This window comes from Podarcis filfolensis, assembly GCF_964270895.1.
Source record: "Podarcis filfolensis genome assembly, chromosome: 17".
Taxonomy (NCBI): domain Eukaryota; kingdom Metazoa; phylum Chordata; class Lepidosauria; order Squamata; family Lacertidae; genus Podarcis; species Podarcis filfolensis.
This window is the reverse complement of record NC_139621.1, coordinates 6,931,463-6,953,579: the sequence shown is the minus strand read 5'-3', so window position 1 is coordinate 6,953,579 and position 22,117 is coordinate 6,931,463. Positions and strand designations below refer to the sequence as shown.

The 22,117-nt window shown below is 46.6% G+C and overlaps 1 protein-coding gene across 1 annotated transcript in view; it reads right to left on the bottom strand.

The window, feature by feature from the left end:
- The window catches only part of MAST1 (microtubule associated serine/threonine kinase 1), a 101,927-nt gene that overhangs the window by 34,847 nt on the left and 44,963 nt on the right, over nt 1-22,117 (bottom strand). The window contains exons 3-9 of the mRNA XM_083592797.1: nt 17,200-17,288; nt 16,064-16,139; nt 6,893-6,971; nt 5,421-5,581; nt 3,489-3,564; nt 2,255-2,464; nt 1,800-1,901 (exon numbers count right to left, since the gene is read on the bottom strand). Of these exons, the coding sequence (XP_083448923.1) occupies nt 1,800-1,901; nt 2,255-2,464; nt 3,489-3,564; nt 5,421-5,581; nt 6,893-6,971; nt 16,064-16,139; nt 17,200-17,288 (793 nt within the window). The remainder of the gene's footprint in view (nt 1-1,799; nt 1,902-2,254; nt 2,465-3,488; nt 3,565-5,420; nt 5,582-6,892; nt 6,972-16,063; nt 16,140-17,199; nt 17,289-22,117) is intronic.

Sequence of the window (22,117 nt, the reverse complement as noted above, 5' to 3'; positions counted from 1 at the left end):
TTTCCTTAACCCAGTGGTTTTCAACCAGTGTGCCGTGGCACCCTCGGGTGCCTTGAATGATGGTCAGGGGTGCTGCAGGCAACACTGGCCTCTGACCCCCCTTTCTTTCCCTCCCTTCTCAGATTGCCTCCCAAAGGCTTGCATAGCTGTTTATTGCAGCAGCCCTGGCTATAAGCTTTGGGAGGCACCTCTCTCTGAAGCAGGGGGCACAGCTCAGAGACCAGGGATGGCGGCAGCAGCTAGAGGACTCCCAAAGAGAGGGGAGAGGAGAGGAGGCTGAGGGAACCCTCCACAAGGGAGGGTGTTCGAAAAAGGGTGAGAGGCTGCCAGCTCTGCAGGCAAGGGGTGACAGAACTGGGCTCCTGAGCCCCACAGGGATGCCACAGAAAAAATGTAGTTAGTTAAGGGAGCCGTGAACTCAAAAAGGTTGAAAACCTCTGCCTTAACCTTTTGTGTGCAGTCTGATAGTTACTGAGTAATACCCTGTATTTACATCACGCTTTTTCATTTTGACTGCATAACTGGTATTGAAAATACCAGTGGACTGTGGCTCATTTTAAGCTCTGATAGTGCATGGTTAGGATGGAGACAAGAACCCTTGAATTCGCTTCCCAGCTCTGGAAGAGGAAGTAGCCCTGGGAGAAGAGGTGGTATCCATTTGTGGTCGCCCCCCCCCCCCGGCTAGCTAGCAATGCTTCTTTTGTATTATTTATGGCATATATTTAAAAACCGTTGTCCCATCTCCTAACCCTGTAAGGCCCTCTCAACCTAGGCTACAATGCAATTATTAAAAACCTGATATACAGGCAACAGGATGCATGGCAGCACTCTTAAAATACACGTCCTCCTAAAATATCATGTTTTGGAGAGTGCACCCTCTAGAGACAAAGGGAATTGGAAACTTCTGGGGTCCATTGGTGGGAATAGCCAACGGGCCTTGAACAAAGGGAGAAGATTTCAGTAGGCCTTGTGTTGAGTTAGAGCAGCTATGTTCATGCATCCCATTCATTTTAAGGAACTTTGTGCGCACATATGATTTTTATGTTCTTCCTAAAACATGTACATTGCCTTCTCATTTGCTGTGCATACCCCACACGTTGTCCCTCAGGGATGTCATATGTTGTACTTGTAAGAGTTCCTTCAAATGGACCATTAATTGCTACTGTGTGTAAAACATGCCTCTAAAGAAGTGTTGTGGGCTCTAGCTGGGTACAGTACTTTGTGTGTGTGATGTTAGAACCCACAACATAGCTCCTATCTGCCAGCCACTTCATTGTGAATTTATGTTTTGAATGTTCTGGTGGCTCCCTGCTACTCCTATCACACGACTCCTTTGCAGCAACATGCATTAGCAAATGAAAAAGGAGGATGGTGGGAGAACGGCAGAACGGCACTCTTCTCCCCATCCTCAGAGCAATGCTACCTGTCACAATCCCAGAGTCAATGACCAAAATACCAAAGAGGCAACAGGGCTAGTGGCTGAGGTGGTGGACTAGGTTCCTGGCTTTGAGCATGATACTGAGCCCACTGAACCTGAGGCTGGCGGACAGGAAGCTCCAGGGCTGGATCCCACAGAACCAGAGCCCATAAACCCACAGCCTTGACCCTCACAGGTGCCTTCCCCTTGACCTGAGAAGCTGAGCCCCTCACCAGTCCAGAGAGTGCAACAGGCAGGAGATCATGGAGTGATCTTGATGTGAACATGTGGGAAGATATCAAGTGGCAACAGAGACATACAGCTTTGACTTCTGCCAATTCCTAGGGAAGCAGACAGACACGTATACCCCTCAGTGCCTCACCAGGCATTCCAGCAGCCGGGCTGGTCGGGAGATGATAATGAGCAGCTTCTTCACAAGCTGAGTGACAAAGGTCACCTCCTCACTCTCAGAGCGCTCATAGGCCTGTAAGCAATGGAAGAAGGGGCTTGTTAGCGAAGGGTTTCGGTTGCAGCCATCTCCATCTCATGCCACTGTGCCCACAAGGAAACCTCCTCATGTTATTGCTATCACCCCACTCAGAGTCCCTTCTCTCACATGGCTTGTTTTGTCCATCATGGTTGCTTCCATCATAACTTGCTGCCACTCACACCTAAACCTAAATTTCTCCAGAAATTACTCCAATCCAACCCAGCTCCCTCTCTTTGACCACTGTTGCCTCTCCTGACTGTATCTTTTTTATTCACTGCCGTGCAAAACTGACTTCTTCTGCACATCTTGCTGTGCACTGCACATTTACTGAGAGGCCCCGTGCTCACATCTTTCAGAAGTTTCTCCATGTTTTCCTGCAGCTCATAGAAGTAGACAGTGGTGATGAGGCCTTCCTGGGACTTGGCCAAACAGTCTCGTGCCAGCTCAATGACTTGGTGGTGGATGAAACTGAGAGCTCCATCAGCCAAGGGCAGCACACTGTCTGGCTCATAGCTCTTGATGAAGTCTTTCAGCTTCTCTTCCATCTGCGCCGTGGCCTGTGGGGGTAAGAAATTGGAGCTCTTGTGTCAGGAAAAAAGAGTCTAGTAAATAACCCAGAATAGGCAGTGCTCCTTTCTCAAAGCTTGGAAAAGTATAAGGGAATCCTGATTCCCAGGCTCTCAATCAACTACAACCCAGTTCACAGCACTCTCTGTGCTCTCCCTGTAAAAAACCAAAAATTCTGGGTCACGAGAGCCTTTCCTTTTTATCACCTTCCTCTAAAAGAATCACTTGCTGCACCACAGTAAGACACGACGTCTAACAAGGCACATTCAACCTCAGGGGCTCTCTTTCTTTCTCGGTCTTATAAGGCATAAGGTATTTCTCTTCTCCATCATACCTATTTATGTAAATAACAATTACACACCCTAGTCAGGTATCATTATACCTGTTTGCTTCCATTTCTGGGCCCAGTTCTTATTCTCTCTCTCTCCATTACCCTTTCTAAGTGTGTTTGTTTGGAATGTGGGCTATTGCAATAATCACGAGAGAATGAGACAAAGTAAAGCAATGAGACACTGCTCTGGGCAGGAGTATTAAAGTTTTAAAATGTAAATTAAGGGCTGATCCACACTTTTCCTAGACACGATCCACGGTGTAAAACTCTGTGTCAAGGTGCCCCTTTTTCTGCTGTGAAATCCCACTCTTTAAAGCTCAATCGGAGCAAAAGGCAATCCGCAGAAAAACCGAATGGACATTTGCTCCAATTGAGCACTAAAGAGTGGGTTTTTGCAAAGAAAGCTCCAGGACAAAACACACACATACACACACACTTGGACTCAGAGCTTTTAAGCATGGAGCTGTGTCCAGAAAGAGTGGGACCAAAAAAAGCCCTAAATTTACATGCTAAGTGTCAATACAGGTAGATTGTCTGTCTTTTGTCAATGGAAAGTGGCTAAATGAAACAGATCCCTTTGCCTCTAGCAGCCATTTTCCAGGATTCCGGGCAAAATGGTCCCTGTAGGATGTTATTTGATGGAAATGAAATCTTTAGATTCTGCCTCCGACTATAACCCTTACCTTGGGGAATCGTTCCTTGTACACATGATTCATCATTACTATCTCATTGTCATAGGAGGATGGGGACCGGCCCGGGCTGCAAAGGAATAAGAATGCATCAGCTCCTGGTATCTTCTATTTCCCTGCACTCCCCATCATCCTGAATTCTATTTGGGCATTTCTCACTTTTCTTTATTACTACTTAATCTTTATTCTTTCGTTGCTAATGATGTGAAATATACTGTATGGAAGAAGTGGGGAGAAGGTAGATCGGGATCTATGGCAAATCTCTGGGTACTTTGCAGGAGACTTGGAAAGGGTTTTTTACACACACACACACAAGACTTCCCTCTCACTTTCTGAATAAGGCTGTTGAAATAAAGAAAACATGGTGGTAGCAAAATGGATTTTTGTGTGAAAAGACTGTGAGATCAGTTGTACTACTGAAAACAAACTCATGGGCTGAGTGTGTGCTCAGAGGCACCACATTCTCCATTTCTGTCTTGTGCACTCGGCTTCCAGCAGTTCCAGTAAAATAGAAAACAGATTCCAAGACCCCAGCCCCTGCGTACAGGAAAGATCAGTGTGGTGTTCAGTATTACCCATATTGCTTCCCATACAGTCAAACCTTGGATCCCAAACACCTCCATTTTGGAGCGTTTCGCCTCCCGAACGCCAAAAAACCGGAAGTAAATGCTCCAGTTTTCAAACATTTTTTGGAAGCTGAACATCCGACACAGCTTCCACTTGAGTGCTGGAAGCTCCTGCAACCAATCGGAAGCTGCACCTTGGTTGTCAAACATTTCGGAAGCCGAACGGGCTTCTGGAACGGATTACGTTCTACAACTGAGGTTTGACAGTATTTCCTATTGCTTTCCTTAACTAAAGGCAACACTTTCAGAATGGCACACAAACCTGCTTTGCGAGGTGTACAGGGAACCATTAGCAGGAGCTATTTAATCACAGTTCTCTCCAATTAATTGCTTCCCAGCAGGTAGGACAGTAGAAGAGCCTTTTGTATTCAACCTGTTTAACCTTTCCTCCTGGCCTGGATCATATCAATGTGAGAAAGTAAAAGCACAATCCTCTAATGTCTACTCTTAGAAGTTCAACAGGGCTTACTCTTAGGTAAATATATATAGGATTGCAGCCTAATGGCAGAATTCAAATAACTACTCCCATCAGTCTTTATCACATTTGAAATGCAACAAAAGTCATATTTGCTGAGTTGCTAAGCTGTTTTGGGCTTATTTTCTTAGATGTTTAATGTATCATTATACCTTGATACGTTGGTAGTCAAACGGCTTGGCTCCTGGACAAATCGGCTCCTGAATGCCACAAATCCGGAAGTAAGTGTTCCGGTTTGCAAACATTTTTCGGAAGCTGAACGTCCGATGTGGCTTCCTGTGACTTCCAATTGAGTGCAAGAAGCTCCTGCAGCCTTGGTTTTCGAACCATTTCAGGAGTCAAACGGACTCCCGGAACAGATTAAATCCAAGAACCAAGGTACGCTGTGTTTCTTTTTGTCTACGTAAACCTCATTCATTCTTTAAGATTACTGGAGGCCTTTCAGTTGTTGCTGGACTATGACCTCTGATCACTTGGCATCCTGGCTGGAGCTGATGTCCAGCAGTATCGGGAGAACCAGAGATTCTCCACAGATCATTGTGCAGATCATTGCACTAAAATGCTTCTTAGCAAATACACTACATTGTATTTGGGGTTTTTTTTTGGGGGGGAGCTTAGGATCTACCCATGCCAGCCAGCGTTGACCCTGAATCAAACTGGAACAATGGCCTTTTATCCCATTCTATAGACCTTCAATAATTCCATTGCAAGTCTCTCATTTGCTTATATTCCTACAAAAGTTTCTGAGTGAAGGATGAATGCGCAATGAACATACGAGGGACCCAAGGGAGTTGCTCTGCAGGGTGCCGGCTGCTCCATCCTTACCTGAGGCTCCGGGACCGGGGCCGCACCGCAGGTGACCTCCGCCCCCCGTCATCATCAGTAATGCTCTCACTGCTGCCGAAATGCTTGGAAAGGAAATGCAGCTCATCCATGGTGGGCTGATAAGGCAGCTGGTGAAGGCGCTCTTGGGAGGAGCAGGACGACTGCAAGGAAAAAACAGAATTGGCCCTCAGTTGATGCCAAGTGTCAGCTATTTGCAAATGTCTTCCCAAATCTGCCACGGAAATGTATCCAGGTCTGGGAAATGGCCCAGCTCCTATACGTGGGCTGCATAGCCTTCTAAAACATGCAACAGTTTTATTGCAGGAACCAAAATATAATCCAATCGCCAATGCAACATGAGAATTGTTAATGCAGAATGGTTTTCGTATGTCGGCCGGGCATTAACCCACAGCATGTGACTGAACACAGGAAGCTGCTTAAACCATCTGGCCACTGGCCCATTTAGCTCGGCATAGACTACACCGGCCTTCTCTCTCCTGTTTGCCTCAGCCAGCACAGCAGAGGTGATATTGGGGTGTGCAGTTGTAGTCCAAAACATAACGGAGGGCACCAAGTTGGCAGGAGGTTGCTCTATGGTTTCAGGCACGCATATTTTCTGAGTCCTACCTGGAAATGCCAGGAATGGGTTTTGTGACCTTTCGTATGGAAAGAAAGCATTCTACCACTGACCTACAGCCCTTCAGGTTGACCTGAAGCTAAGAATTCCAGATGTTATTACAGTGAACCACAGATACACACACAAGGGTGTTAAAGATTGCACTGAGTTATGTGACAACATTTGCAATGGGTATGCAGTCTGCACCCTCAACCTCTGCTGAGTGCTCACATTATGTAGACGCCTCTTCTCCTAAGGGTGCCCCAAGGCAACCCAGACTGACAACACTGACTCCCCTCCCCTACCTCTGGCCTGTATGCTAGGGTTGCCATATCTTGAAGGGGGGGGGAGACAGCCAGAGCTGCTGCCTGCCCGAGCCAGGGAAAGAGGCGCAAGCGTGCGCAGGGCAGCTGCACCCATGTGCCGCTCTCCCTGGTTCATGCTGACAGCGGCCGCGGCGTGCAGAGCCACCCATGCCCACGCCAAACCCCACCCCAATTTCAAAAAACCCAAACCCCAGACATTTCCTTTAGAATGTAAAAATCCCCCCACCCCCAGGATGGGCCTGTTTACCCCACAAAAGAGGATGTGTCTGGGATTTCCTGGACATGGCAACCCTACAGTGGACATGCAGAGCTCTCTTGGGTGGGGGGGTCAATAGCTGCAAACTGGGAGCCAGTTGGCCTACACGTAGTTTTAGCAATTTCTACCACCGTATTTATGATTTAGACTTGCATGGCTGGCCTGTCCTCAAACACCCCAGCAGAGTCTTTGGGCCACTGTCCAATAAACAGCTCCCATAACCAGTCAAATCTTGCCTCCCTCCCAGATCTTCTTAACGGCAGGAAGGTCTTACCGATACAGTGGAGCTGGGAGTGTTGGTTCCATATCCAGATGATGGCAAGGAAGCCAAGGACCAGCGCCGGCCATCTGCCCTGAAATGATCAAAATGAACAGGAACTTTAAGATAGTCCATAGTTTAAAGATTCAGGCAGAACCAGTTCTGATGGGTGGAAAAAGAAAAAACCCATATTGTCACAAAGTCCATGTTTCAACCACTTGTGCTTTCTTTGCTAGTATCTCCAGTAAACCAGCTGGCTGGAAGTAATTGCCTGTTCAGACTTTCAGGACACAAGAAGAAGAAGAGTTTGGATTTGATATCCCACTTTATCACTACCTGAAGGAGTCTCAAAGCAGTTAACATTCTCCTTTCCCTTCCTCCCCCACAACAAACACTCTGTGAGGTGAGTGGGGCTGAGAGACTTCAAAGAAGTGTGACCAGCCCAGGGCCACCCAGCAGCTGCATGTGGAGGAGCGGGGAAGCGAACCCGGTTCACCAGATTATGAGTCTACCACTCTTAACCACTACACCACACTGACTTTCGCACAAAGGTGCTGTCAGGGAATCAGGAGCAGGAGCAATGGGGAGAGAGGAATTGGAGAGCGAAGGGGAAGAATCGGAGGGCAGCGTAGGGGAGTATGACAGTGGCCCGAGAGATTCCATGAGCTTCTCCAGCGAATCAGAAGATTCCCAGAAGGGGGCGCCGATGGTCAGGGCAAGGGGGGTCCCAGGGGAGACGCACCAGAGACAAGGAGCCAGAGGGGAACCCCAAAACAGCAGTGGAGGATCGGGACCAGTTTCCCCACCAGAGCGTAGTGGGGGGGAAGAGTCACATGTGTCAGGGCCAGCATCTCCTCCAGAGAAGGAGTCAGGGCTGACCACGCCTCCGTCGGAGAGTGGAGGAACGGAAGGGAGGTCAGTTGCAGCTAGCCCCCCCGAAGGGGGAAGCAGTGACAGCAGCAGTGAAACGGTCAGGAGGAAAGCTGCTGGCTGGGCGCGCGCGCCAAGTTCAAATGTGCAGGCGCGCGGGACAGCAGGAGACCCGGATGGGGAACCAGCTCCTAAAGCCCGCCGGAGGGAGGGAGAAGGCTCAGGGGAATCCACATCAGAGGAGGCTAGAAAGGGCGAGACCCCGGCGGGCAGGCGGACCCAGAGGAGGAAAGAGCAGCGGAAAAGGTGGAGCAAGGCTAGAATCTTAAATTGGTGTCAAGGGGGAGGAGACTCAGACGGAGCATCAGCGGTCTAACGGTTGAGACGTAGAGCTGCGCGCTGCGGCTTTGGAAGTGAAACTGAACTTCAATAAAGACTTTTGTACTTAACAACGAAGCAGCGTTGGTCCTTTGTGAGCTGGGACCTAGGGTAGCTCTGACAGTTGCGTACAAAGCATATGAGTTTGAATGCTACACTATGCCTCTCATATCGAACTCTATCTTGACATATATGTCAAACCATTTAGGTACAGCCTAGAAAACCTCTCTCTATTACTGTAGACACAGATCCATTTGTGGGCTTTAATGAGGCTTCATAGAATTACCAGAAACTTTGCTAAGGGTAACTGACAATGCAGTGAATGGAGGATGGGGCTGGGAGCTCTATGGGCTTGAACACTATGATTCCCATCAACAGAATCCCTTATTCTTCGTCCCCCAGTATATGGTGTCCAAAAACATTCTGCAGGGATTGGCAACGTGGTGCCCTTCTGACATTTTGGCTCCAGCTCCTATCAGCTCCAGCCAGCATGGTCAAAAGTCAGGGATGATGGGAGTTGTAGTCCAACAACATCTGGAGGGCAACACAGTGCCTCCCCCTGCAGTATGTTGCTTCTGAATGCAGAGGTTCTATTTACCTCTCATGACTAATAGGTGCTGAAGGCAACAAGTCATTTGATGTTTTAAAGAGAAGTACTTCCGGTAAGTACTTCAGTCGAGAGGCCCAGACTCAGTCCATCACTAGTAGCTGGATCATCTTAGGATCTAGATCAGGGGTCAGCAAACTTTTTCAGGAGGGGGCCGGTCCACTGTCCCTCAGACCTTGTGGGGGGCCGGATGCACCCTCTCTAGAAAGCACCCCCTCCCCTGAAAGGCCCCCCCTCCCGCCGCTTCCTCCCGCTCAGCTCTTGGCCATCGCTTTGGTCCATCACTTCAGATTGGCTGTAGGAGCTTCCTGTGGCCAATCTGAAGTTGCACCAGCATCGCTGCCCTCCCAAAGGCGTCCGCAGCTTCAGATTGGCTGCAGGAGCTTCTTGCAGCCAAACCAAAGCCGTGCCAGTGTCATGGAACTCAGTCCCTGTGTGGTGAGGACCGAGCGGGCAGCAGGGTCCGAAAGGCTGGCGGGCCGGATTAACGAGCCCGGTGGGCCACATTTGGCCCCTGGGCCTTAGTTTGCCGACCCCTGATCTAGATTCTAGAGGATCCTTGGCCAGTCCCGCTGCCCCCACTGCCCCAAACGCAGCCTCTTTTAGGGGTTTATGCAGGGGATACCACTGGCAGCAGCTCTCACCTGCCTTTATCGTTGACAGGTGCAGTGAGGACCTCCACAGCAGTGAGGGCTCCTGCCAACAGAACCTGGCTGCATTTGAGTGGAGGGAAATCTCTGCCACTTCTTAACTTCCTCCAGCACAGCAGATTGGGGGTTAAGCTTGTTCTGTTATTTTGCCCAACCTGAGCCTACTGTCAATCAATGTTATTGGGGCACCCTCAAATTCTGTTATCCTCAGGGAGAAAAATGTCTCCTTTCCCATATTGTTGATGATTTTATACCCCTCTGCCCTTGCTCCCTGTCTTTTTACATTAAAAAGCTCCAAGTGATTTGGATTTTTCTCATGGGGAATGCGCTCTTGAAGCATTTTCACATGTTAAGACGTGTGCAGGGGCAAGCCCTCTGCCCCCTCCAAAACCTGCATAAGCTCAATTCAGGTGCAATGTAGGTTCACAGATGTACAGTTTGAGCCTGGACCAGGAAAAAAGAGACTTGATTGTGTGAACTAGCTGCTATATCAATGAAAGCTATAAACACACTGACAAGTGGTGTTTGGCTGTTGCAATTAATCTTCTGGATCCAATGACAATTGATTAGCCTGGCCTTGAATAATTAATCAAACTTTCATGTTTGAAGTGTTTGTTAAGTAATCTGGCCAGGCAGTAGTGTAATTTAGGGCTCATCCACAATTCTGCTCATTCCACACCTAGACAGCATGGATCTGAGCAGTTTCCCCCTTGCCCCACACCTTTCCCAGGGAAAACCTGCTCTTTTTTTTAATAAAATAATATTTATTAAAGATTTTTTAAAATTATAAAAAAGAAAAAACAGGAAAAAAGACAAAACAAAAAAATAAAAAGAAAAAATACATCCATCATTCTCAAGTTTTTAACTTTCGTTACCTTCTTTCTTTGACCTCCTCCTCCTCCCCTTTCTTGTATCCTGGTTAATAATTATCACAGCAAATCCTATCCATAATTCATAATATTTTGTCCTTACATTATCTTAATCTATTTTCATCTTGTCTTATAGCAAACCTTGAAACTTAAAACTTAAATCTCATTTTTACCGACCTCTCATAACCATAGGTAAAGGTAAAGGTACCCCTGCCCGTACGGGCCAGTCTTGACAGACTCTAGGGTTGTGCGCTCATCTCACTCTATAGGCTGGGAGCCAGCGCTGTCCGGAGACATTTCCGGGTCACGTGGCCAGTGTGACAAGCTGCATCTGGCGAGCCAGCGCAGCACACGGAACGCTGTTTACCTTTCCGCTAGTAAGCGGTCCCTATTTATCTACTTGCACCCAAGGGTGCTTTCGAACTGCTAGGTTGGCAGGCGCTGGGACCGAGTGACGGGAGCGCACCCCGCCGCGGGGATTCGAACCGCCGACCTTTCGATCGGCAAGTCCTAGGCGCTGAGGCTTTAACCCACAGCACCACCCGCGTCCATAACCATACCATTAACCTAATTCTTTAAACATTTTTACTAGAACCAAGTAGTTCCATTTCAACATTTTTCTAGCATTCATCAATTATTTTAAAGCAGTCCTAATGATAAAAGAAAAACAAGTAAAACAATCCAATCTTCATCCAGCGTCCCTTCCTCCTGGTTCCGGATTTTGTCAGTCCTTTTTGTCCCATTTATCTAGCGCATTAACCTGGTGTCCTTATATCCGAGGCCCTCAAGTCTCTTCCATGTCCCTTCCGCGGCTCTTCTTCATATTTTCCTTCCACTCGTAGGAACTCCAGCTTAGTAATATTTTTGACCCTTTTCAACAGATCAGCCCCATTTCCATAGTCCAGACTAAACTCCATGTGATATTTAAACACCTGTTTCAGATTCCCTCCAAAATTAAAAGCCCCCACAGCTCCAAACATCTGACGGCCCATTATCAGACTCAGAAAGTCCAAACATCCCGGCATGGGAGGGTCATTCCAACCCCCCATTTCCAAACCAAACCTAACTTTATCTTTCCAAGCCTGGTTTTCCCCCAATTCATTTATCAAATCCAAAGGCTCATGATCCTGCAGGGCCGTAGCTCCCTCCATTTCTGACACCCAGGATTCAGCAGTATCCTCTTCTCTCATCTGTGCTGTCATAGCACACTCCTGTTTTAGTTCCTGGGTAGGCTCCATGTAGTTTCCTACTGCCTGTTCAAAATTTCTGGTCGCATTAGTCATCAAGTCCGTCTTCTGGCTTAGCTGATCCAATAGGGCATTTATTTTACAGAAAGCACCCAACAGAGCTTCTGAAAACATTGTCCTGCAAGGTCACAAGTCCTTTCCCACGATTGTAATCTGTAACAGCTGCAAGCTCCTGAAGTTGGTTACAATTTCACAGTCTCCCTCTAGGGGGACAACTTGTTTATTCCTTCTTTTAAGAACAATAGCAACAAAGTTTCTTTTTTAAAATATTCAGTCAATATTTGTTCCTTTGAAATGCGAAAGGAAACAATGGAGTCACTATGTTACTTTTCGTTTAACTATCTGTCAGAAACATTTGTCTCTGGTCAATGAGCTTCAAACGTCAGTCCTGACACTCCGCTCCAGGATCAGGACGGTGGAAAGTTACTTTACTTTAAACTCACTTCTGCAGGTTTAGACAATCCAAAAAAAGGTCCCCCTTCTTCTCCTGCTACCGAAGGGGGGTTCCACGATTTTAAATGATGAAAGCCAGTCCTTTAAAGGTGAATTTCTATGCTCTAGTTACGTTATCTTTGCTTTATTCTGACTACAAAGAAACGGAAGGCTGACTTCCTGTTTAGACCTTCCCGTTTCAGTACCAAATTGAAATAAATTTTAAGTCCAATTCCTCTCTACTGGCCAATCCTTATTTGAAGTCCAATTGCTCGAGTTTTAAGTACTCACGGGTGATTCTTTAGATGCCAAATTGTCCCAGGAAAAAGGCAGCGCTCTCCAGCAACGGCTATGCGGCTCCGCTCCACGGAAAAAGCAGTAGACTCACAGCACCGCGCCACACCCCCCTCTTCGCTTCGGAGCCCGTTTATGGGTTCCTTTGCGGGTTGGGGGGGCGCTAAAGGTGCCCGGCGAGTCCCATGGTCACAGGCTTCATCCGCCTGTGATTTTTTAAAGGGTCCCCGCATCGCCGTAGCGGAAAAGACCCGTTTCGCGCGGAGCTGGTCCCTCCGGTTCAGAGGGAGTCCGCCATTGCCGATGGCGCCACCCCGGAAGTCCCGGAAAACCTGCTCTTTAGTGCTAAATCAGAGCAAACACCAATTCAGAGAAAACCTGAACTGCCATTTGCTCTGATGGAGCTATAAAGAATGGTTTCCCCCGGGGCAAAGCTGCAGGACAAGAGAAAGTTTGGATAACCATCACCAGTGGTTAGGGATGATGGGAGTTGTAGTTCAACCGCGCCTGGAGAGATGCTGTCACACAGCTTAACCTGCCTGGCAGGGTTACTGAGAGGATAAAATGCAGTGATGATCTTCCCAGAGAAGTGCCCTTGGCGGATTCCCCTGCAATTCTCAGAAGACTCAACAGAACTTTGCTTTCGGAGAAGGTTCAAGTCTCTTTGGATTCATGACTATTTTGGTGTTTAACTTTGTTTCTTTGCTAAACTATTTTGTAGAGTTCATGTTTCCAGTTATTATTACCTTAGACCATCTCATTCAACTAAGCAGTTGCACTAGTGGGAGCCAGTGCAACAAGTTCTGCTATCTCTTCTTTCCTCCCCTTCCCTCCATGGCCCCATCAGTTTGGGGACAGGGATTGAGAGAAATTTAAGTTTGATTTAAATACTCCCATCTTTGCTTCCGTATAATTAAAAATAATCATGCCCAACACAGCTCCCCTTTCAGCCTCTTTCTTTGGTGAGGTTTTTAAAAATACCTCTCTTGTTAATAAAGCCAGGTCCACAGAATGCCTTATATCAAGTTGTACCTGATGAAGGTAGAAAAAGTGATTCAGTAGTTATGTGTGATGGTGGCATAGCTTTCAGGGGTGTAAACCGGATTACTGAAAGTGGAGCACCTGGGTGAAATGGGGAATGCCACAAACCCTTTAAGGAATCGCAACCCCAAACCACAACAGCAGTTCAGGCGCAAGGGTTGATTCTAATTAGAGTCCTTGCATTAGAATTCTCCTCCCAGTTCTATTTTCCCTTCAGAGGTTCAGAAAGAAAGGAAAGCACAAGAGAAAATGTCCTTGTCAACATAGGGCAGATTCACACCATTCATTTAAAGCACATTCAACACACCTTTAAAACGTATGGCTTTGCCCAAGGAATCCTAGGGACTGTTGGGTGCAGGGAATTGTAGCTCTGTGAAGGCGAACTACAGTTCCCATGATTCTTTGGGGGAAGTCACAAGTTCTAAATGTGTGTTGAATGTGCTTTATATGTGTGCTGTGGACCTATGCTGCATCTCAGACTTTTTAATGCATGGAGGGGTCCACCTACAGATGTCCTATTTGTTTGCCCTGACCCAAGCTAGCTATAAAACTTCAGTGTTGGGTCTGGGTCTTCATCTGGGCATGACAACAGCTAGTCTTGACCTTGTTGACTCTCTGGTTGTTATCTGTTAGATTATGGCATCTTGTTGGAAAGGTACCTTACCTTCGATCCCAGCTACTGTGTGACTCTGTTTTGGACTGTCCCTTTCTGCATGGTGCCCTGATCCTTTGGCCAACAATTTCCAAAGCTTTCTGGCAAAGTTTCCCCCACCCCTCAGTCTTGCTTCTGGAACAGCTTTGACGATTTACTGGCCCTCAACCCTGTGCTTTCTGCAAATAGCCAACATCCTCCTCCTTTTATTAGGCAGCCTCAGTGGGTTTGTTAGGGCTGCCATACGTCCGGATTTTCCCGCATGTTACTGGGATTTCGAAGGTGGAATTGATGTTGGGGTGAATTTCCGAAAGGTAGCATTTTGTCCTGGATCTTAGGCAAGTCAATTAAAAAAAACCACACATACATTTTTTGGCGTTTTTGTAAAGAAAAGCTCAACAACTTTCGGATTTTCCTTAAAAAAACCCCACAACTCAACAATTTCAGTGGTTTCCTTAAAAAAAGCTCTTTCGGGGTGTCCTGGTTTGTTCCAGTCTATACACTGTGCTTGATTTCTCTCTCATTCTTTCTCTCTCTCTCTGACACGAGTGACTTTGCAAGTTCCATGGAATAAGGTATTTTCGAATCATACTCCTGTGATAAAACCGTACGTGTGTTTTAGTCCAGTGTGAAAATTCACAGAACAGAGATCTGTAAACAGCTCAAGGCGGATTTTACTCAGCACTTTGTTGATGGCAAGATGGAACTTCACAGTCTGTTCCCTTGCTTTTGGGGGTGGGGATGGGGGTGGGAGGCAGAAGCTGCATGGGCATGACTATAAAAAGAGCAGAGAGCAGATGGGGAGTGGGGAGCAGCAGCTGTAGAGTCTTCAACCGCCTCAAATGTTCCTGTATGCCACATTCTGGCAGCATGGCCTGGTAGATCAAACACGAGAATGATAGCCAGGAACCTGCAGTTCTCCTCCGAAGCCTTAGAGAGGGATAGGGACTTCTTGGGATGGGCTGGTGGGGAACTGGGAGATTGGGCAGGGGCTGAAGCAAGAAAAAAATATGAGGAATGGATATGAGTTGGTTCTCCTTGTGGACAGAGCAACTGGTTTCTACCCCAAGTGGGCTTCCTTTCACTCAGTAGTCTATGGGAACTTTGTCCAGGAGACTCTGCCTCTGCAGCCAGATGTGGGAAGATGGTGGGACTTCATCAAATAAGGACTGCAAGTGGAGAGGCAGGTCTCCCATGAGGCAAATCTCTAGGGGGGCTTGCTGTACCATCAGTAGCTATTAGCGGCATGGCAAGACTTATTTTTGTTTGTGTTTACTCCCCTACCCCCAAATTCACAACCCTTCATTTTGCCCATTGCAAAATTTGCTGGTAAACCTTAGTTCTTGACTATTTTCTGCGGTTGTTTTTTTAAGGTGTGGTTATATGTGTAGGTAAAAAAGTAATGGTAAAGGACCCCTGGACAGTTAAGTCCAGTCAAAGGCGACTATGGGGCGGCAGTGCTCATCTTGCTTTCAGGCTGAGGGACCCGGCATTTGTCCACATACCGTTTTCAGGGTCATGTGGCCAGCGGGACTAAACTGTTTCTGGTGCAACGGGACACTGTAACGGAAACCAAAGCGCATGGAAATGCTGTTTATCTTCCCGCTGCAGCAGTACCTATTTATCTACTTGCACTTTGATGTGCTTTCGAACTGCTAGGTTGGCAGGAGCTGGGACAGAGCAACAGGAGCTCACTCCGTCGCAGGGATTCGAACCGCTGACCTTCTGATCAGCAAGCCCAAGAGGCTCAGTGGTTTACACCACAGTGCCACCTGCATCCCTGGTTATATCTATATCTATATCTATATCTATATCTATATCTATATCTATAACTATCTGTGCTCATGCCAACCTTAAGTAAATGTTAATGTAGGGTGTGTACATAATAACTGAGGGGAGTGGGCACCACAAGGATACACGCAACTAGTGCAGATGCAAAACACTGGTTTAGGACTCTGAGGCAGAAAATTTAAATGACATCTGTGGACACTGTTGCACCCAGGTGCATACGTAAAAAGTGGACTACTCATTGTGCAACACCCCTGTATGGACACAGCAGTGGTCAGTGAAGGAGTCCGGGTTTGCAGTGGTGATTCCCAAAAGCCATTGGACATCAGAGCCCCAAAGAATGAGGGACTGCTCTTACCTGCGGGAGGAAGCGAAGGAAAAGTGGGCTGGTGTATTGGGGGAAAAGTTCCGAGGGCTGTCCAGAGGGCTGCTACCTGTGGGCAGGGCAGGAAAAGAAGACACAAAAGGGAAATCAACACATTGCCTCGTGAGACTGCCAGAGGATCAAATCGAATTCTTAATCCTGTCTCACTCAAGGAGCCAGCATATTCATATTCATATTCATATTCAGAGCCTGCCATAATGAGAAAGGTTGCCATAGTGACTCCAGCCACAAGCCATGGGAGGTGATGCAGAGGAATATGAAAACAGAAGACAGAAAGAGGCCAAGAAATAGAATGCTGGATGGGTGAATAAACAAATAAGACAGGTGACTGACAGACAATGGGGGATTAATGATCAAGTGTCAAATGGCTGGGTAGATAGTCAGAGGAAAAGATTTTAAGTCAGACAGATGGACAGACAATGGCAGGGATAGTTAGTAAGATGGACAGACGAGAAGGTGCTGCTATATATGTGGCCAGAATAATAGACAGATGGCCTGGGATGCATGGAAAGATGAGCAAAGAAATCAGTGGGAAAATTACAGTTCAGATGCAAAGGCTGACTAGAAGTTGGATGAACCCACAAAGACAACATTGGTTCTAAATCAAAGTAATATGATTGCTTTGGAGTCAAGGTAATACTTATTGCTAAACGTATGGCAAGGCTGACAGGATGGAAACTGGGTGAGGTGGACATGGATTTTAGACGAAAATTCTCTCAATATTTCTGTAGGCATCCTGGCATGTTATGACAAACAGGTATAACACAAGACTATGTCCATCTAATCCTATCCAGCTGTAGCAATGCAAAGGAACCCCACATTTTAAAAAAACAAAACGAGGGTAGATTAAAAAATGAAGGACTTTACTGTGTCCTCAGAAGGAACCAAGGGCAACTTATTAGTCCTGGGTATGAGCAATTACTACTCGACTCCAAGGTGTGCTTTGTCAAAGCCAGTCTAGCTGGCCTTGTTTGAAGGCCACTGCCTGAGCAGGGGCAGCAAGACAAGGGGCCATACTCTGTTTGTGACCCACCGTGTAGTGTTGGATAAGGCACACCCAGGGTGGAACTCCTGAAAGAAGGATATGGCAGGTCAAGGGCTTAACTCACCAATATGACCTGGGAGTGGAGAGTGAGGCCGCGGCAGCGTCGGCGATGTACTTGTCAGGATCAGGCTCTTTCTGTTACTGGTTCGGCAACTGTACAAAGGGGAGGAAAGAAGGAGAGGGAAAGAAGACAGGCCTAGATCAGGGTGTGTGTGGATGAAAGATGCCAGACCAGGCTGCAGCACATGTCACTATGTGGTTTGCCTTGAAAGGCTGCAGTTAGAAAGCTTGGCCAATCAATTCTCTTTTCAGCTTGGTTGGCTACTCCAAAATGGTAGCAGGTTACCTTCTGTAGTCCTTTCCCAAAGAAGAGCTGGCCAGTAGCCAGGAAACCCCATTTCCCACTTAACCATTGGCCCACCTTGTGCCATGGAACTCCCCTATTACTGGGTCAAACCGCTGGTCTTCCTGGTCCAGTACTGCCTGTTGAGACTGGCAGCATCTCTCCCAAGATCTCAAGCAGACTGAGATCCATTTAGCTGAAGTCGCTCAGGCCAATGACAGAGGCATTCTGCATACAACTGTTATCTCTAATAAACAACTGAGCTACAGATCCCTTATGAGAAGGTGTGAAAAGCAGGAGTATTGGTTCAGTGTGGGAAAAGTGTCTACCTAGAGGCAACAGAACTCCACGACAAATGTGGGTGGGCTTATCTAGAGTGTGATCCAAAAGCAGAACTACCAAACTGAGCTCTTTTGCTACAAGACCTGCCTCCCAACTGAGGCCTTACTGTGCCTGCGTTCTCCGTCTTTCTCATAAACGTATACAAGCTTTAACTCAATATTGAAATTCAGAAATCCTGGATCCACTCTTGCTTGCTATGATCACATAATACTCAGCTCTTTTTTCCGGCGTACAGCTTCCGGGTCATGTGGCCAGCAAGACTAAGCCGCTTCTGGCGAACCAGAGCAGCGCACGGAAACGCCGTTTACCTTCCCCCCAGAGCAGTACCTATTTATCTACTTGCACTTTGACGTGCTTTCGAACTGCTAGGTTGGCAGGAGAAGGGACCAAGCAACGGGAGCTCACCCCGTTGCGGGGATTCGAACCGCCAACCTTCTGATCGGCAAGTCCTAGGCTCTGTGGTTTAACCCACAACACCACCCACGTCCCTAGAGGGCATTGGTGGTGTTAATTAACTGCTATTTGCATGGAACTACGAGTCATACTTAATAGAAGGGTGGAGCCAGATTTTTCCTAATCAACAATTAAGTAGCATTTCTAGGTGTGATTTACAGCCTTCTTTCTCCCCCAAGCCTTAACATTCTCACAAAGGGTTCATTGGCAGGGTATCCACACCTTTCCATGTTTATTAAGCCATAACTAGTCCTCAGATAAGTGAGGTGAACTCAGTGATGAGCTGAGGTAAGGCAAGTCATTCCACAACCTAAGCAGTTCAAGAAAAGAAACTCTGCCATAACGTTTAGGCATTATAAAGTAAATTGGAGTAGCCCCAACACCGTTCAGATGTGTGCCTTGACAAGGCTGTGTTGAAATGCCATGCAGCTCCCAGGTGCAGCTGGCTGGCTGTTAACCTTATTTTGCCAGCTAGTCTTCAGTGCTGTACAAACACTATGGTATAGGTTACTAACTGCACAGGGCTGGATGTTTGCCCAGGTTTATATCGCTGTCAGTTTCTCAGGCTGCACAGTAGCTTATGGGCTGCCAACAATGGCTTGCGTGTTGTGCAGTGCCCCTTCAGTCCATTGCATGCTAAGGCTCAGGGTTGCAACTGAACAAGTTTGAATTAGCAATCATCTGAGCCAGAAGAAATGCACCTCCAAGGCTCTTATCTTCTTGAAACATTCATACGGAAAGCCCAACATGCACAACTGAAAGAGAGCCAAGTGTCCCAACCCTCCATCACAAAAGCTATAGAAAGTTCCCAAGGTGGGCTCTGGAGAGACGCAAAACTCACATAGGATAAACAGCACTTCTAAACAAGAGTTAACTTTGATGGCGTGTCGTTCATTGTGTGCCAACAGGATACTAAAGTACGTACCACCATATACACGCTAGAGTGATCCATCATCCTAACGCCTCTCTGACACTCAGTTCTCAAAGAGGATACACAAACAAAAGAGTTGTGCGGCCTTTTAAAGACTAACACACTTATGCGGCACAAACATGTTAATTGAAGAAGGGATGAGCCTGTTCAGAGTATTCTGGAGGAGGAGAGCAAGGTCAGGGGAATTCACACCATACAGTGGCGTCACAAGAGGAGTCGGGGGGTGGTGTGCCCCAGGTGCCATGTCTGGGGGGTGACAAGAAGGCACCCCGCCATCCCTGGGCACAGCAGTGTGAGCAGCCATTGTGCTGCCACAGCCGCATGTGGAGGATCCTCCATTCGCAGCTGCAGCCGCGAGCAGAGGATCCTGCCACCGTCCGTACGCCGTCCGGGCGGCGCCGGCGGCAAACCGCTACGTACAATGCATGTGCAGTGTCACACGCATGCGCCGTATGTAGAAACACTGCACATGCGCCCTATGTAGCAACGCCGCACATATGCCATATGTAGCGACACCACGCATGCGTCGTATGTAGCAGCGCAACGCACGCGCAGCCTGCAGTTTGCCCCTCCGCGGGTGTTGGTTAGCCTTCGTTCACCCCTGACATTATATACCCCCATTCAGTGCTTTCCTTCTAGAAAAATAGGTGCTCGTTCTCACCATGATGTTGTTACAGTAAGTGCCACACTTTTGGATTGGAAATAAGTGGTATTAGCAACAAAGTTAATAAGAATATGCAAAAATGAATTGATAATGGATGAAAATATTGAGTTATAAAATGTTAAGTTATAGAGATAAGATAAATGAAAGAGGGTAAGGATTTGCTGATTTGATTATTTAAACGGGAATACAAGAAGGGGAGGTGTGAGGAAGTCAAAGAAACAAGCAAATGAGTTTTAAGTTATGAAAAAGAATTGTTTTTATTTTTTTTTTATTTTTTCTGTGTGTTTATCCTTATCTTTTTGTTTCCTTTATTATGTGTTTTTGTATACTTGTTTTTGTAAAATTTTAATAAATATTTCTTAAAAAAAAAAAGAAAAGGAGCAAGACGCCAGGAAAAAAAAAATACAGTAAGTGCCACACTTTTTAGCAACAACAAAAAGAGGTGCGGGTACTGCATACCTTTGAGTACCCCCTGAGAAAAGCACTAAAAAGTATAAAAACTCTGTTCTGCTTCATTCTGGAGGCCTATCTACCTCTCCTTTACTGTCAAGCATTCTGCTACTAGGGGAATAAGAATAATTAAAGGATGGCAAGCAAGGGCTTAGACCATCTGAAATAGCAAGTGAGATGCAAATTTCTCAGGCCAGAATAGTACCCCATGAGTCCGGTAAGTCTGAGCAAGTAGGGACATTATCAGTGGGGGGAGTCAAACTGCACAATCCATCCTAATCACCCCAGTTTTGATATAAAAATAAGAACTAAAGCCAGAACGTTGCAAACCAATGTTTATGAAAGGATCCTGACACATTCTGAGACTCAGGTTTTCCACTGGGGAATAAATTTCATTAAAAAAGATCAATCTTTCATCTGAGCAAGCAAATGTAGCAGGACCTTTTCATAAATATTGGACCTCACCTTTGTAGACCCCCTCTACAAATCCCCCCCAAAAAACTATTTGCAAAAATACAACACTTTTGCCAGTTGATGATGGTAAAAAGAATTTAGAAGGAATGCATACAGTGGAGGATGGAATTGGTGTGCAAAAGAAAAAGGGAATTCAGCTAAATGATGCCAAGAGAACGGGTACAGTGCATAACCCTCTTCTCTTTCAAGACCTATGGGAAAGAGGTCCACAGAAATATCTTCTGACACTTAATTCATATTTTTCTTACAACCATGAAACCTAGAGACATCCCTTTTATTTACGAAGTGAGATTTTTACAATCTGATTTCAAAACCAAACCAAACCCATGCACTTTTTAAAAAGTTTCTAGCCCTCATGACCGTGAAGTTACATGTGAAATAGTGCAAGCCTCACCTGATGAATAATAAACATCAGAGGGCTAACCTAATAATATTTCAGTTGATCAGCGAATGGGGCTTTTAATGTCTTGTCTTGCTTTCCGCATCCCTGATTAACAGGTGTAGAGTTATGCAAATTAATCAAATATAAGCAATGTTGCTTAATTTTCATATTCTTATTACAATTAATTTTTTTATTACATCCCTACCTTTCTGGGAGCAGAATTTGCATAACCCTGGCACAGAATTGTGTGTGTGTGCTTTGAAAAGGCATGGGGTGTTCACAACCCTGACCAGTTCATGTGTGGCAACTATAAACTCACTTTGCGCAGTTCTGTGGCCAAGCAACATTTCCACATCTTGAATTTTAACATCTTGAATTACATACCGTTCTATCTGATTCCCTCATTTGAGGCCCACCTACAACCCAAGCCAGGCCTGTCTCATTCATACACATCCTAGCATATGCTCCTCCATACCAGACCCAATCTGGTACAGTCACTGTCTTTAGGGCTGAGGCCTTTTCCAGGTGCCCCCTGACTGGGTTGACAAGAAGAGCCTTGTCACTTCTGATTATTATTGAAAGGACTGAGTCACCATCAGGGCTCTATAGATTTTGTCTTGACTTTCTAGCCAGCCATGGTTTCCACCAATCTCTCCAGCATGCACAGAGGGCGTGGGGAAGAGGCAGAGATTCTCTTAGCTACTGTTAATTTTTAATCTTTTCCTTTCATTTTTGGAATGTGTTTGTAACACCTACTAACTTCATTAGGGCCCTCATATTTACAGGACCGCCTCTCCTGGTATGCCCCGCAGAGGACGTTAAGGTCCACGAATAACCATAGTTTAGAGGTCCCGGGCCCTAAGGAAGTCAGACTACCCTCCACCAGGGCCAGGGCCTTTTCAGTGATGGCTCCAACCTGGTGGAATGCTCTGTCCCATGAGAC